This window comes from Gymnoscopelus microlampas (assembly GCF_963454915.1).
Source record: "Gymnoscopelus microlampas genome assembly, chromosome: 5".
NCBI lineage: Eukaryota > Metazoa > Chordata > Actinopteri > Myctophiformes > Myctophidae > Gymnoscopelus > Gymnoscopelus microlampas.
Genome location: NC_139942.1, coordinates 18,802,560 through 18,818,986, shown reverse-complemented (window position 1 = coordinate 18,818,986; position 16,427 = coordinate 18,802,560). Strand labels below are relative to the sequence as shown.

The following is a 16,427-nucleotide window of genomic DNA, read 5'->3' as shown; positions in this document are numbered from 1 at the left end:
TCTTTTTCTGTAAAGTTGCTTGTAAAATTAGTAGTTTTGTGTGGCTTATTTATAAAGTGTACTTGCTTATTTAGGCTTATTTAGGTACTTGCTTATTTAGGCTTTTAAAAAAAAATAATAATAATTAAACCAGTGGTTCTCAAATCTTTTCATGAAAATGTTTTGTGCCAGGGAGCATTTGTGTTGTTAGAATGTTTTAAAAAATATTCCAAATATTCTTTATTTTATTGCAAGAGTTTTTTTTAATAACCTATGTACAAGCTCACGTGAGCTTGTAGATCGGCTATTTTCAAGTAGCCGATGTCACTAAGCCACTTCTTTTGGGCTTGTTTTCATAGACCTGGTTCCTTATTTCTCTCGCAAAATATGGCAACACTGATCACAACAGGTCCGTTGTGCACTTTCTCAATGATCAACAATGAACAATATAAAATTAATAATAATACTTCGCTATAATAATATTATAAATATATATATAAATAATCAGTACTCAAGATGACTATATTTTATTTCGGTTACACAACTAAGCAACAAAACGTTGTTCTTTTCAGGTAAAATGAATGATTGTGACTGACTGGGCACTGTCATTACATCTGGTCTAGCCGTCTAGGGCACAGATGTAATGACTTTTTTCCAGCTAGCGTGCCTTTGCGTCTGCATTCAGCTTCTCTCTGTATGGTAACTCTCTGTCACGCATTGCCAGGTCCATCTTCTGTCCTTTACCAATACATTCGCTGTAGTTCAGGACACGTCGTGACTCGTGGGTAACTGTCAATGATGTTGATACGAGCTGTTGTTATGGAGCTCCCCTAATATGGCCACCGGAACTACTTCAGCCTAAGCTTGGCCACGCCTTTTGCCCGGTCCCTATATTCAAGTATTTGCACATATTTGAACATTTAATGTTCAAGATCTTTCAAAAATAGCAGATATACAAGTTCATAGCGCGGCACTCGGTGCCGCGCTATGAACTTGTATATCTGCTATTTTTGAATAGCCAAAGTACAAAATATTGGATAAAGTGTTTACGCGGATGTGGTTTGAATGGGTTAAATGTATTTTACTGTAACATAGGGACGTGTGTGTGTGTGTGTGTGTGTGTGTGTGTGTGTGTGTGTGTGTGTGTGTGTTTCTCTTACCAGCCAAGGTAGCGTGTGTGAAGTCCAGGGACATGCACTGGGCTCTGGTGGCCCACCGAGACCAGAGGGACGTCAACCTGGCCTCCCTACGCATGCTGGTGGTGGCCGACGGTTCCAATCCCTGTAAGAACACCGTAGTCACCCTGGGGGGGAGATATCGTTTGTTTTGGATTGATTGAATACTTGTATTAGTCAGAACTGTAAACAGTACGTGTGGTACAGCGAGACATTAAAGGCTAAAAGGATAACACAAAATTCCATTGTGTTTCCATTGTGGTCCGATGTATTTAATTCATCAACATGGCATTACATTGTTACACAATAATACGTGTCATCAACAAGGAGAAAGAGGAAAAAACGGAGGCAGTGAATCGTCAATGTTTTTTTTCCGTCTGGTTCACAATGAACTCCATGAAACCTCTGTCTGTCTCACTGATTCTCTTTTTTTTTTATCGCTCTCCATCTTCATCTCTTTCTCTCTCTCTCTCCCTCTCTCTCTCTCTCCCTCTCCCTCTCTCCATGTCTGTCCCCAGGGTCCATCTCGTCGTGTGATGCCTTCCTTAACGTCTTCCAGAGTAAAGGACTGAAACCTGAGGTTATCTGTCCCTGTGCTAGCTCCCCTGAGGCTCTCACAGTGGCTGTCAGGAGGTACTGTACTGTACGCACACGCACACGCACACACGCAAGCAAACACGCAAGCAAACACGCACATACGCACCTTAACTCATTAAGACCTGAGTCATTGGCTAACAGTTTTCTGAAAAAAACCTATGTTGCTGTCAGTGGTTCTCAAACTTTTTCATATACAAGCTCATAGCGCGGCACAGAGTGCCGCGCTATGAGCTTGTAGATCTGCTATTTTAGGAGAATCGTGAACATTTTTGCAAATCTTTTGTTTGTAACTCAAATGTTGCTTCTGGGGGTTCCTGGAACAAAATATTTTGAGATGGGGGGAGGGGGGAGGGGGTCCGCGGACAAATACATATCATTTCGGGGTGGTCCTTGACATGAAATTTCAAAGATTTCCACAAATTTTAGCCAAATAGCCAAAGAAATCAAAAAATGACACACAGATGCTTTCCCGGTCCTAACGGGTTAATGGGATCCAGTTAGTAGTTTGAACACGTCGTGTGAAGGTGTGCTCCGCTCTGTGACTTTTAAAGAAGTGCTTCTTCACTCAGTGATTGGATGTGATGATAAAGCCTGAGCATCAAACCTCCAACCGCTGTAATAGAACCAGGCCAAGTTTAATGGACTGTAAGCTGTCATTTAGACCCTGCCCGTAATTAAATAATTAACCATAAAAGTGTGTGTGTGTGTGTGTGTGTGTGTGTACACACACACACACACACACACACACACACACACACACACACACACTATGCCACAGCAGGCCGAATGCCAGTTTACTGACTTTATTATGCAGCCTTCTAAATTCACACACGCTGTGAAGGGCTGCTTGTTAAAAACAGAAGGAAGGCGCTTGTTGCTCTGCAAAGACATGGCCACACACATGCTGAGTGCTGGAGCACTTCTATAGACACACGCAATTACAGTAATATGTATGCAATACTGTACAGTATGTATGAGTTTTTATCAAAATATTATAATGAAGGGCCAAATTATATTAATAATTAATAACTAATTAAGACCGTTAACAAATCGGTCTGTTAACTCTCTTACTGCCAAGAACGACTTATAACGACTTTAAAAAAAAAGAAATATATATTATTATTATTGTTATAATAAAAATATATCATGATCTGAAGATTTACTGCTCCATTCACTTCTCTCAAGGCTGTATCTCGGCTCCTCTGTACTTTTTTTTTACTATGTATTTTTGGCCCAGACATGCTATTGTCAAAGGCAGACAATTAATGTCAACGAGGTCGCGATGACCTCGTTGACATTTGTGAAACCACACAGTGCAACCCTGAGTGATTAGCAACCATCAGGGGATCGATCATACTGGAGATAAATATTCTGTGACTACTTCAAAAAGGTGTGCAAACGCGTCCAGAAATAAGTCTGGCAGTGAGAGAGTTAAGACAGAATCGTTAAGGAGCTGGAATCGTTAAATATGCACACTGATACACTCACTCACCACCTCCTTACACCCTTCCCTGTACGTTGGCTCTCATCTCTCTGCCCTCCTCCTCCTCCTTCTCCGATTGGCTCTTACCACGTCTCTCCATCTCTCCCGATAGGCCGACGGAGGAGATCATCCCTCCCCCCGGCCGCGGGGTGCTGTCCATGCAGGGTCTGAGTCACGGGGTGATCAGAGTGGACACGGAGGAGAAGCTGTCTGTCCTCACCCTGCAGGACGTAGGCAGTGTCATGCCTGGAGGTGAGACTGGAACTCATTTGAACAACCCTCTAGTCTTTAGTGAAACGCACCTGAGTTGCAACTGTACACCAAATCGCTTACACCAAATCTTTTCACCAAAACTAGCTGATCTACAAGGTCACAATAATTTTGGGAATAGGGTTGCTGGGGTTGAAGTGGTAAAATTAAGTTTATTTAGTTGAGTTGAGTTTAGTTTCAATTTGTTCCAATTTCCGTATAAGATTATACAATTTGCAGTAGACCCTCATGGGTCCTTTTGGTTCCATTTGTATTGTTAAATATGCACAGCAGCCATATTGGAAAAACGTTTGGCCCCTTCCTCCTTCACAGGTGTTACCAATGGTACTAATGAAGGCTCCGTTCCATTTAGTGTAGCACAGTGATTCTCAAAACTTAATTTCAAGAACTTCCATAACTCTGAGAGTGTACATTGAGAGGGTTCCATTTGTACACTTTCAGAGTTACACAACCATAATTTGGAACCCCCTCAAGGAACCCTGAGAGTGTTTCCAGTGAGCCAACATGCACAACATCAGCACCCTGACTCTGTTTGACCAGAATGGAGCAGAGCCTTCATTAGTATCATTGGGTACCACCTGTGAAGGCCCAATTTCTTTCCAATGTGGCTGCTGTGCATAGAGCCTATTAATTAACACCGAAGGCTTTGCTAAATACCATTTATTGTACATACAGTTGTGACACCCAATCCATAGCCAAGCGAGTGCACGGCTATGGTTATGAAGTGAGTCCCACTAATGTATGACCGCACCCAGCTTTCCTAGAACTCTCTCCCTATTTAACATGACTTCAACTTCCAAAGGGAGGTTCATAAGCCTTGAGCAATAATAATGAAAAAGAATGCGAGCAGTCCCTCTTATCACAAGACTAAACCGCGGAATTACATTGGCTCCACTTCTAATAAGAATGAGGAAAATGACTTAAACGTTGCCCCCGGGCCTCTGCATTGCCAAGTATATAAACTTGATTTACCCCTGACGCTGCAATAAAAGAAAAATGCATTGCATTTTCATATTTTCATACTTTTCATAGTTTAAACGTACTCTCATCTGCATGCACGCTCACACACACACACACACACACACACACACACACACACACACACACACACACACACACACAGAGGAGATAATGAAATTCTCTCCATGAATACTGTATTTGCATCCATCACACTACTGGCTGAGAACAATACGTTTTAAGTTCTTCCAAACAGTGAAAATAAAAACAAATAACTTCCAGGGTGTCACATTTGGCTCCGTGAGGCTCTGCGCTTGTGTGTGTGCGTGTATGTGTGTGTGTGTGTGTGCGTGCGTGTGCGTGTGTGTGTGTGCGTGTGTGTGTGTGTGTGTGTGTGTGTGCGTGGCTTATTGACCATTCATTCACTACCAGGCAGGCATTTATCTCCGTTCAGAGGGCCTCTCCATGTGTTTTCCATAAGCACATTTATGGGAGCGTGTGATAGTTTATAAAAACATGCACACGTGCACGCACACGCATGAGCTAAGTCACAAATCTAAACCCCAGTCTCAAGTACTTTCCTTACCCTTTGGCCCTAACCTCTACCTGAACCCATTTCTTAACCCATTAAGACCTGAGGCCGCTTCTAAAAAGTTTTTCGGAAAAAATAAATAAATAATAATTTTCACGATTTTTCAAAAATAGCAGATCTACAAGCTCATAGCGCGGCACTCGGTGCCGCGCTATGAGCTTGTATATCTGCTATTTTTGAATAGCCAAAGACATCTAAAGTGACACAGATGCGTTCCAGGTATCAATGGGTTAAACGTGTACATGTTCTTAAGTTTGACCCCAACGTCTGACCTGTCGTTTGACCAATTTCCTCGCTGACGGAAAGGGACTTCCACACGAGGAACCAATCACTTTGGACATGTTTAGTGTATTCAGGAGGACGCTCGCTTTCACCAGGTCTCCTGTACGAAGGTTAGGAGGAGAGGAGACAATGGAGAGAAGGTTGTTGTTTGAATATTAGAACATGAAGATAGATAAGATGATTATCAAACCCCCTATAATGCTATTACTGTCCATCCAGGTAGGATTCATTGTGAAGTTATAAAGCAGGTTTTTATCGTTTTTTATTTTATTATTATTGCTTTAAGTTTATTTTTGCCAGTTTAACCACTTTCAACCCGTTGTCCTAAGTTTGGGCATGTCATTATTGACAAAATAGTTTTGTTTGGTTTTTAATTTGCCATTTTGCAATAGGGGGGCTGCAGCCAAAGGCTAGGCTAGTTGGGGGTCCTTGGCTTGGAGATGGAACTCCTGGGCTATTATATGGCGTGTTGGAGTAAGAGTGTGAGGCTGCTTAGGATCGGTTCCAGAGCTGTTGAACAAACCTTCCAGAAATCAAGACTGGGAACGTCTCTGTGTCATTTTTTGATTTCTTTGGCTATTTGAAAATAGCAGATCTACAAGCTCATAACGCGGCACCAAGTGCTGCGCTATGAGCTTGTAGATCTGCTATTTTTTGGAAAAAAAACATGGAAAAATGGTGCAAATCTTTGAATATATATAATTCTTTAAAGGAAACATTTTTAACTCAAATCTTTGCTTCTGGGAGTTATACAAATGTCTTTTAAATCCTAACAGTATTTTGAAAAAACTTATGTTGCTATAATATCAGTGGCTCTCAAACATTTTTCATGTCAAGGCCCCCCAAAATTATATGTATTTGGCCGCAGACCCCCATCTGAAAATATTTTGTTCCAGGGAGCCCCCCCCCCCCCATTCTGGGGGGGGGGGGAAAGATTTAGCAATAGACTACAGTACACCCCATGTGCAATAAGTAGGGAAGTGCAATAACGTACAGTTCCAGTATATTTGCTGTGTATTCATGGGGGTGTTGTGTGCATAATATTGTGGCGTAAGGGAAGTCGTTTGGATGCAAAAACAATTTTCGCATCAGCATAATAATAAAGACTTATATTCATCTAATCTCTCTCTCTCTTTCTCTCTCCTCCCCTCTCTGTCTCCACCTCTTGCCTCTCTCTGTTCCTGTCTTCTTTTCCCTCCCTTTGCCATTTCTCCATCATGGTTTCTCCTGCTCTACGTCCTGACCTGTACTGTCTGTCTCCTCTCTGTCCTCGTCTCTACCTTTGTCCCTGCATTTACCCTTCCATCTGTTGCCCTCGTCTCTCTTTCTCTCTCCCTCTCTCTCTCTCTCGTCTCTTTCTCTCCATCCCTTTTTCTCTCTATCTCTCTCTATCTCTCTCTCTCTCTCTCCCTCTCTCTCTCCCTCCATCCACCCCTTCGTCTCACACTCCCTCCACCCCCTCTCCCTCCACCCCCTCTCCCTCCACCCCCTCTCCCTCCACCCCCTCTCCCTCCACCCCCTCTCCCTCCACCTCTCCTTCATTCTCTCTTTCCCTACACCCCCCTCCCTCTTATCACTCTTTCTCTCCCTCCCTCCCTCCCTCCATCCCTTTCTCTCTTCTCCTCCATCCCTCTTTCTCTCATCCCTCTCTCTCCCTACACCCATTCCTTTTCTTTCCATCCCTCTCTCCTTCTCTCTCTCTCTCTCTCTCTCTCTCTCTCCACCCCCCCCCTCTCTCTTTCTTTCCATCCATCCCCCTCTCTCTCTCTCCCTCAATGTCTGTCTCCTTCCATCTCTCTCTCTCTCTCTCTCTCTCTCTCTCTCTCTCCACCCCCCCCCTCTCTCTTTCTTTCCATCCATCCCCCTCTCTCTCTCTCCCTCAATGTCTGTCTCCTTCCATCTCTCTCTCTCTCTCTCTCTCTCTCTCTCTCTCTCTCTCTCTCTCTCTCTCTCTCTCTCTCCCTCTCCCTCTCCCTCTCTCTCTCTCTCTCTCTCTCTCTCTGTCTGTGTCCATGTCTCTCTCTCTCTCTGTCTGTGTCCATGTCTCTCTCCCCTGTAGGTGTGATGTGTGTGGTGAGACCAGATGGACTTCCTGTGCTGTGTAAGACAGATGAGATAGGAGAGCTGTGTGTGTGCTCGGTCGCCACGGGAACGTCCTACTACGGCCTGTCAGGCATGACCAAGAATACCTTCGAGGTAAAGTCTGTCTGTCCACTACCTGTCTGTCTGTCCATTACAGAAAATTGGAAATACTTAATTAAAGTAAAAATTGTACTTAACACATCGGGTGCCAGCATTTTTTCATAACAACTTACCGTGGGTGCCAGCATTCTCCCCATTGACTGCGCTTTGCTGTTTAAAGTTTCCGAGTGCGTTACAAGCAAATCCACGCAAAAAAAAGCATCGATTCATGTTCTGGAACCATAACATTCCCCTCGCGGGTTACAACGGGGGGGGGTCGCGCATCGCGCATGACCGTTTTTCCCCACAGGAAACATATTCGGAGATATAGGCGTTTCAAAGTAGGAAATAGACAGGAAGCGGATGGGGGGAAAAAAAGTGTTTCCGGTGAGCGATCTGGCACTTCCTTCGCAGGATTACAATGGGTGCTCCCAGAGCTGCTCTAGCCCCGCCCGCGCGGAGAAAAACGAAAAAAACAAAAAGACTGAAATCACGGTTCAGACCGTGTTCGGCACCGAAGCTTCGGAACCGCCACTATGTAAACACACGGTTCAGACCGTGTTTGGCACCCGATGTGTTAAGTACAGCATTTGAGTAAATGTACTTTGTTACTTTCCACCACCGCAACTGGGGAGGCGAATGATGCTGCAAAATAGCCTGGCCCTGTGTCATCGATTTGCGCGTGTCCGTTATATATATTATCTACACTCAACCTTGAGGAAGACTTTATCTATTATCTGGAGAGATATGGTGCCTTGTTTACCTCCCGTTTCTCTGTTTTTACTGAGATTAGTTTGCCTGAGGCACACTTGAGTGTCCTCTTCCTGAACACAGTAAAACCCACACAGAGACACACACCATCTGATGTCTATGAAGAGCTCCATCCAGAGCTCTGTGTGAGATCCATTACCACTAGAGACACACACACACACACACACACACACACACACACACACACACACACACACACACACACACACACACACACACACACACACACACACACACACACACACACAGATGAATGGAGGAGCTGCCAGTCTGCAGAGCCAGCCTTCATAGCTACCTTCGTAGCTACGAGCTTGTAGATCTGCTATTTTTTTTGTGCAAATCTTTGAATACATATATATTTTTAAACAACATTTTTAATTAAATCTTTTCTTCTGGGGGTCCCTGGAACAACATATTTTACAAATTATTATTTAAAAAAATATATATTCAAAGATTTGCACACATTTTCACGATTTTTTTCAAAAATGATCTACAAGCTCATAGCTGAGCTTGTAGATCTGCTATTGCGGTGCCGTCCATTGTCATAGTCTCGAGTCGTGACGGTATCCAGCCGCACATGCAGGCCCAGATCCCCTGAGCTGGGTGTCAAGCCTATTCCACAAACAACAGCATTTGCACACAGTTCTTATTTTGTGCCATGAGAGAAGATTTGTGTTCAAAATGATACAAAAATTCTTCTACTTTTTTCAACGTTTTCAAGAACAGTATAAAATAGGATTAAAGTGGTTGAACTGATTTGTATGCTATTTTAACTTGCTAGGGAACCTCCCTCAAGGACCCCTGGGGGTCACCAGACCCCGCTTTCAGAACCACTGCTATCGTCTCTGTCGGGTGGAAACCTCATACGTCCAAAACTGTTACTCTTCGGGATTCAAATTCTAAAACAGCAAAAGTAGCAGATCTACAAGCTCAGAAACGCGTCGCTTCGTGCCGCGCTTCGAGCTTGTTTATCTGCTACTTTCGATGCGTTTGTGTGACGCTGTAGTATTATCAAGAAAGGTAGAACATGGAGATAAGAGATTCTTGCCCGACAACAGCCAAATACATTGTAAATTATAAGATTTGTTTTAACCCTTTAAGACCTGGAACGCATCTGTGTCACTTTTTCATTTGAGCTAAAAAGCATTATTTTACACTTTGGCTATTCAAAAATAGCAGATCTACAAGCTCATAGCGCGGCACCGAGTGCCGCGCTATGAGCTTGTATATCTGCTATTTTTGAAAAATCGTGAAAATGTGTGCAAAACTTTGAATATATATTGTTTTAAAGAGAACATTTTTAACTCAAAACTTTGCTTCTGGGGGTCCCTGGAACAAACTATTTTGAGATGGGGGTCGGCGGCCAAATACATATCATTTTGGGTGGTCCTTCATATGAAAAAGTTTGAGAACCACTGACATAGAAACATAGGTTTTTTCCAGAAAACGTTATTTTTTAGAGGACATTTTTTGAATCGGCTTCAGGTCTTAACGGGTTAATTCCCTCCCTCTCTTTCTCTCTTATGTCTCTCGCCCAGGTGTTTCCCATGTCGAGCAGCGGCGCTCCCATCAGCGAGTTTCCGTTCACCAGGACAGGCCTGCTGGGCTTCATCGGCCCGGGAGGCCTGATCTTCGTGGCGGGGAAGATGGACGGTCTGATGGTGGTGGGCGGACGGCGGCACAACGCGGACGACATCGTAGCCACGGCGCTGGCGGTGGAACCCATGAAGTTCGTCTACAGGGGGAGGTGGGTGGCAGGGTTGCCGGATCTGCTTATTATACTTTCCCTGCAAGATTTTATTTGAAAATGGATGGGAACGAAAATGTGTGCGTCCTCCTCCTCAGACCCGCAGTCTGACAGATACAGATATTCATGTTTTTTTTTCGGTTCTCAGAAACTTGTCAGTCCGTCGGAATAGCCGCTCGGCACGGCACACCTCGTGGTCATACAAGACGCACGGGAAGTTTGAGACCGTGCGGTCAGGCGCTTTCCGAGTTGCACTGGCCAGAGTGTGACACACACAGATTTGATGAATTAATAGAGGGATGAACACTCTGGATTTTACTTGTGTATCTGTGAAAAAAGATATCGTCTCTGTCGGGGTGGAAACCTCATCCAAAACTGTTACTTTTCAGGATTCAAATTCAAAAGTAGCAGATCTACAAGCTCAAAATGCGTTTGCTTGTAGATCTGCTGCTTTTGTGTGATGATCAAGTAGGGCACAAAAAAGTTAGAATATGGAGATAAGAGGTTTCTGACCGACAGCAACGATATACAGTATATATACTGTTACTGTATATATGTTTTCCCTTTTGCGCTTACGTGCAGTGAACTAGGCTGGGTTGATTGGAGCCTCTATGGGGAACATGGGGAGCATAAGAATGATGATATCAGGCTAGATAGTTTTCTAGAGCAGACACAACTGAGCTGAACTGAAATGAACTGACCTCCACTGAAATGACACAGACACACAGCTGAACTCAAGTCAACTCAGCTAGAAAAGTTAGATTATCTGTATAGTCTGTAAAGCAGTGGTTCTCAAACTTTTTCATGTCAAGGACCACCCAAAATTAATGGGTGTAATTTGGCCGCGGACCCCCGGAGACCCCTAGAAGCAAAGATTTGAGTTACAAATGTTTGCTTTAAAAACATATATATTCAAAGATTTGCACACATTTTCACGATTTTTCAAAAATAGCAGATCTACAAGCTCATTATATGAGCTTGTAGATCTGCTATTTTTCAATAGCCAAAGTACTCAGGCCTCAGGCTGCGTTCCCACCAAAAGAGGTGGGAGTAATTAGAATGCAGTCTGTTGACTTAAATCAATTCAGGGGCTTGTTTTGTTTGCAGGCACATACAACAGATATGAAATGGACGTAGGGACCCCTCCATCGCTCATTTGAGGTGTTAATTTAACTCTGGGAGTGCGCCTCAACTGTGCATTGACTTTGTATGTACTGTAATCGCACTGCTCAAAAAAAAAATCTCTCTCAGTGGGAACAGACCTTTAGAACAGTGGTTCTCAAAGTGGGGTCCAGGGACCACCAGGGGGTCCCTGAGGGGGTTCCAGGGTGTCCCCCCAGCAAAAGTAGTTCATAATAATCAAAATCAGTTTAACCACTTTATTCTAAATTGTCTATTTAAAAATAAATCTTGAAAAACCTTTAAGAATTTGGAATAGTTTTGAAACATTTTAACAACACAAATCTTGTATGGGGGTCCCTGGCACAAACATTAAACACACCTAAGAGAGAGTGTGTGTGTGTGTGTGTGTGTGTGTGTGTGTGTGTGTGTGTGTGTGTGTGTGTGTGTGTGTGTGTGTGTGTGTGTGTGTGTGTGTGTGTGTGTGTGTGTGTGTGTGTGTGTGTGTGTGTGTGTGCAGGATAGCAGTGTTCTCCATCACAGTGCTTCATGATGAGAGGATAGTGGTGGTGGCAGAGCAGAGACCTGACTCTACAGAGGAGGACAGCTTCCAGTGGATGAGCAGAGTATTACAGGTACACACACACACACACACACACACACACACACATGCAATTATACATTTATTTTAATACTACTATCAGTTTTCTGTAAGTACAGTAAGAATGAGACACACTTTCACACACACACACACACACACACACACACACACACACACACACACACACACACACACACACACACACACACACACACACACACACACACACACACACACACACACACACACACACACATGCATGAATATAAGTAGCAATGCTACAACATAAAAAATACTCGTAGTTATATATGAATTATAGTACAAAGGTATTAGCATGAATTTATACTTAACAGAACCAAAGTCAAAGTACTCAGTCATTTCAGAATTTGTATAAAGGATTTTGCTTTGTTATGTTTTGTATTAATAACCTACATCTACAAAGTAACTAGCAAATAAGTGAGTAAATTGACTTTAGAGTTGTAGTGGAGTAGAAGTATAAAGTCTGAAGTCAGACAAAAACCTCTTACAGTATCTCCATATTTTTTTTTTGTGTATTTATTTTGTAAACTAATGACCTACTTGATCATACTACAGTGTCACACAAAAGCATCAAAAGTAGCAGATCCACAAGCTCGAAAGCTTTTGGGCTTGTAGATCTGCTACCTTTGCTATTTTGGAATTTGTAGCAAGCACTTACGTGCAGTACTTGAGTAAATGCACTCTGTTACTTTCTACTACTGCTCATATTCAGTAGCACCCTGGTCTAGTGCATGTGTGCTGTAACATACTGTAGTCCCTGCTCCCTGTAAGCCAGCATGGAGACTGTGGTAAAAAACGTATAAAAGCTGTCTGCGCTTTTACAGCCGTCATAAAAAAACAAATCTCTCCATTGGTTTTAACTCTTTAAGACCGGGAACGCATCTGTGTGTCATTTCTAGATTTCGTTGGGCTATTCAAAAATAGCAGATATACAAGCTCATAGCGCGGCACCGAGTGCCGCGCTATGAGCTTGTAGATCTGCTATCATGAAAAGTTGTGCAAATATTTGTTTTTTTGGCAAATATTTGTAACTCAAATCTTTGCTTCTGGGGGATCCCTGGAACTAAATATTTTACAAATATTTGCTTTAAAAAAATATATAATCCAAGATTCTGCACTATGAGCCGCGCTATGAGCTTGTAGATCTGCTATTTTTGAATAGCCAAAGAAATCAAAAAATGACACACAGATGCGTTCCCGGTCTAAATGGGTTAAACTTCACAGATACTGTATACCGCCATGCTGCTTTTTCCATTTAGCTTGTCTAGTCACAATATGGTAACCAAGAGTCGACGTGGGTGTGTGTGCATCTGTGTGCATGTGTGTGTGTGCGTGTGCGTGTGCGTGTGCGTGTGCGTGTGCGTGTGTGCGTGTGTGACGAGATGATAACATACGCTGAAAGTGGAGACATTACAACTTTTTTTCATCCTTTGAGCTCCCATTATGAGTTGACTCTTGATCAACTTTAAAATTGTTACATCGTTTTATTTCGTTTTTGGCTGGACCGCAACAGCGGGGCCAGCCCTGCAAGAGCCCACGTCTCGGACTGACTGAGTCACTGAGAGACTGAAACGGTTAATCGCCAGTTGGCCCGACAACAACTCGCCAATCACATAACAGTCGTCCCTCCTGGCCGGGGGATGTCATCCCTTCAGGCTATGGGATGCAGTCTATCCTAATGACCAAACATTTTCTTGTCGTTTGATGCCGGGGCTGGTGCTACTTGTGTAGTCGGTCAAGTACACATCTCTGTCCCTTGGTTCCCGTCAGCTATTAAACTGACACAAGCAATTATTTCTCTCGCATAATGTGGCAACACTGCTAGGTCAGAACGCACGCTACGTAGCTCGTATGCAGAGGCGTAAAGTAACTAAGTACATTTACTCAAGTACTTTACTTAAATGGTGTCCTATATATTACTCTGTGTCACAGTGATTTGAACCTACGACAGGTGTGTAGTAGCCATAGCGGCGAGAGGCGTGTCTAGTAGCCATAGCTTGGGAGGATGAGACCGCCCCCGTTCAGAGTATGGGAAAGTATCCCCATTGGCTTAAAGGACAGCCAATGATTGAAAACATGTCGAGAATATGTGACACTAACACGTGACACTAGTGGTCAGTCTCTTCTTAGACCAGCTTGCAAGCTGGTAAAAACCTGAGCATCACTGACCAGTAAAGTTACACCATTACAGCATTGGTTGGCCGGCCGCATAATTGCCTCTTCCTGTACCCACCCATAAGCCATAAATCTAGGGTTTGACCGAGACTAGTTCATCTTTTGATTCCGTTTTTTTTAGTACATATATAAGTACTTTGAATTGCCTTTGCGTATGAAATCTTCTATACAATAAAAAATAGACTGTCATGCCTAGTCAAACACCATAACATCCATAGATGGTTAGGGAAGTCATTATTGCACATTATTACACACAAATACACACACTTTCATCAACCCACCCCTCCCCCATACACCAATAAACACCCCACCCACTCTCTCCTCTCCTCTCCTCTCCTCTCTAAAGGCTATAGATGGCATCCATCAGGTGGGGGTGTACTGCCTGGCGCTGGTCCCCTCCAACACGCTCCCCAAGACCCCGCTGGGTGGTATCCACCTGTCAGAGACCAAGCAGCTGTTCCTGGAGGGCTCGCTCCACCCGTGCAACGTCCTCATGTGTCCCCACACCTGTGTCACCAACCTGCCCAAACCCCGGCAGAAGCAGCCAGGTGAGAGAGAGAGCAGCAGGTTGAAGCTTGCCACTGTACGCGTGCACACACACACACACACACGCACGCACACGCACACGCACACGCACACACACACACACACCAGGGGGCGTCACGGCCATTCACTGCGTACGACGCGGCACCCTCACTCTCACATATCCGTGATTTCATACCCCCCACTTTTTGGAAAAATAAAATAGATATATATTTTTTGATAATAAATCGGTAAAATCAGGCAAAATTACGAATTAAATAACCTAACCCTAAAACCGAAATAAAGTAACCAAAACACGAAAAAATACTAACAAAATCCGCCCAAAAAAACGTAACATTTTGAAAATACAGAATTTGTTTGACAGTTTTTCACGCTTTTTCAAAAATAGCAGATCTACAAGCTCATAGCGCGGCACTCGGTGCCGCGCTATGAGCTTGTATATCTGCTATTTTTGAATAGCCAAAGTGTAAAGTAAGGGGTATAGTCCACCGAAAGTCCACCCCCCCCCCACCTTCTGAGAGCCTGTGACGTCCCTGACACGCACACACACACACACACAAAATCTTCAAAGTGCATCCTTTTCTCAAGTACATTAGCACTCAGTTGTGTGAAGTGCACTTTGATGTGAGCGTCTCAGGATTGCGTGGAGTGTATATTTATGTGTGTGTCAGGATTTTTTCCCCCAGTTTTCTGTAAGTACAGTAAGAATGAGACACACCATCACACACATGCACAAATACAAAAGTAGCAATGCTACAATATAAAGAATACTCGTAGTAAAATGCCTGTATTCTAAATTCTACTTGAGTTATAGTACAAAAAGTATAGGCATGAATTTATACTTAACAGAACCAAAGTCAAAGTACTCAGTCATTTCAGAATTCTGTAAAGGATTACAGAAATTGCTTAAAGGGGAAATCCACCCATTTTCAATATTTAACTATGTCATTAATATAGCATAAAGGAGTTGTGTGGAAATAAGAAAAAAGTTCCCCCCTTTCTGTGTTGCCTTGAACTGGAGGATTGATTGTGGGTTTAACATTGCAAATTACAACATGATGAGTCATCACGTTGTAATTTGCAATGTTAAACCCACAATCAATCCTCCAGTTCAAGGCAACACAGAAAGGGGGGAACTTTTTTCTTATTTCCACACAACTCCTTTATGCTATATTAATGACATAGTTAAATATTGAAAATGGTTGGATTTCCCCTTTAATTGGTCATGTTTTGTATTAATAACCTAAATCTGAAGTAACTAGTAAACAGTGTTGGGAAGTAACTAAAGTAATATGTAACTTAAAGTAATATTATTACCTTTTCCCAGTAACTAGTAACGTAACTAATTACTTTCACGTTTTGAGTAATAATATTACCTTTACTTTTTTTCAAAAAGTAACTTATTACTTTTTTTCACGAGCCTCGTGGTACTCTGGGTTTGAGTGCGTTTATTTGATCCTGTGTTGTTTTTGGTCCATTGATATAATGGTAGACTGGTTGGGACTTGTCTGTGTGAATTATTATCAGCTGCGAAAGGGCGGCCCTTAAACCAGATCAAACAGTGTTGCCATGTCTGCTTATTATAAGCGACTTGTTAACCGATGAAGACGCGCCGTAAGCTTGTAGGTTGGCTATTTTCTCTCTCTCTATATATATATATATATATATATATATATATAGGTCACTGTGGCCTGTGTCTCATGATGAGTCATTATCTGTTTGAGCCCAGGTGTTTGAATTTGAATATTTTATTAGGCAAAAAATACATTAAAGGGCAAGACCACTTTGTTAGAGGTTTGGGTTGTGTAGTTACCTTGCCATTATGTAACTCCAAAGGTGGACAAGAAATCAAAAATAATTGCTCCATTGATTAGAAATTGAACATTCAAAATATGCTCCTCACTGACTCACATTGT

At 42.9% G+C, this 16,427-nt stretch overlaps 1 protein-coding gene across 1 annotated transcript in view; it reads left to right on the top strand.

Annotated features, from left to right (window-relative positions):
* The window catches only part of LOC311044979 (disco-interacting protein 2 homolog C-like), a gene marked incomplete at its 5' end in the record, with an annotated part of 157,113 nt that overhangs the window by 75,724 nt on the left and 64,962 nt on the right, over positions 1-16,427 (top strand). Inside the window, 7 exons of the mRNA XM_084056787.1 lie at positions 1,143-1,262; positions 1,673-1,787; positions 3,347-3,486; positions 7,395-7,531; positions 9,826-10,034; positions 11,674-11,788; positions 14,315-14,516. Of these exons, the coding sequence (XP_083912913.1) occupies positions 1,143-1,262; positions 1,673-1,787; positions 3,347-3,486; positions 7,395-7,531; positions 9,826-10,034; positions 11,674-11,788; positions 14,315-14,516 (1,038 nt within the window). The remainder of the gene's footprint in view (positions 1-1,142; positions 1,263-1,672; positions 1,788-3,346; positions 3,487-7,394; positions 7,532-9,825; positions 10,035-11,673; positions 11,789-14,314; positions 14,517-16,427) is intronic.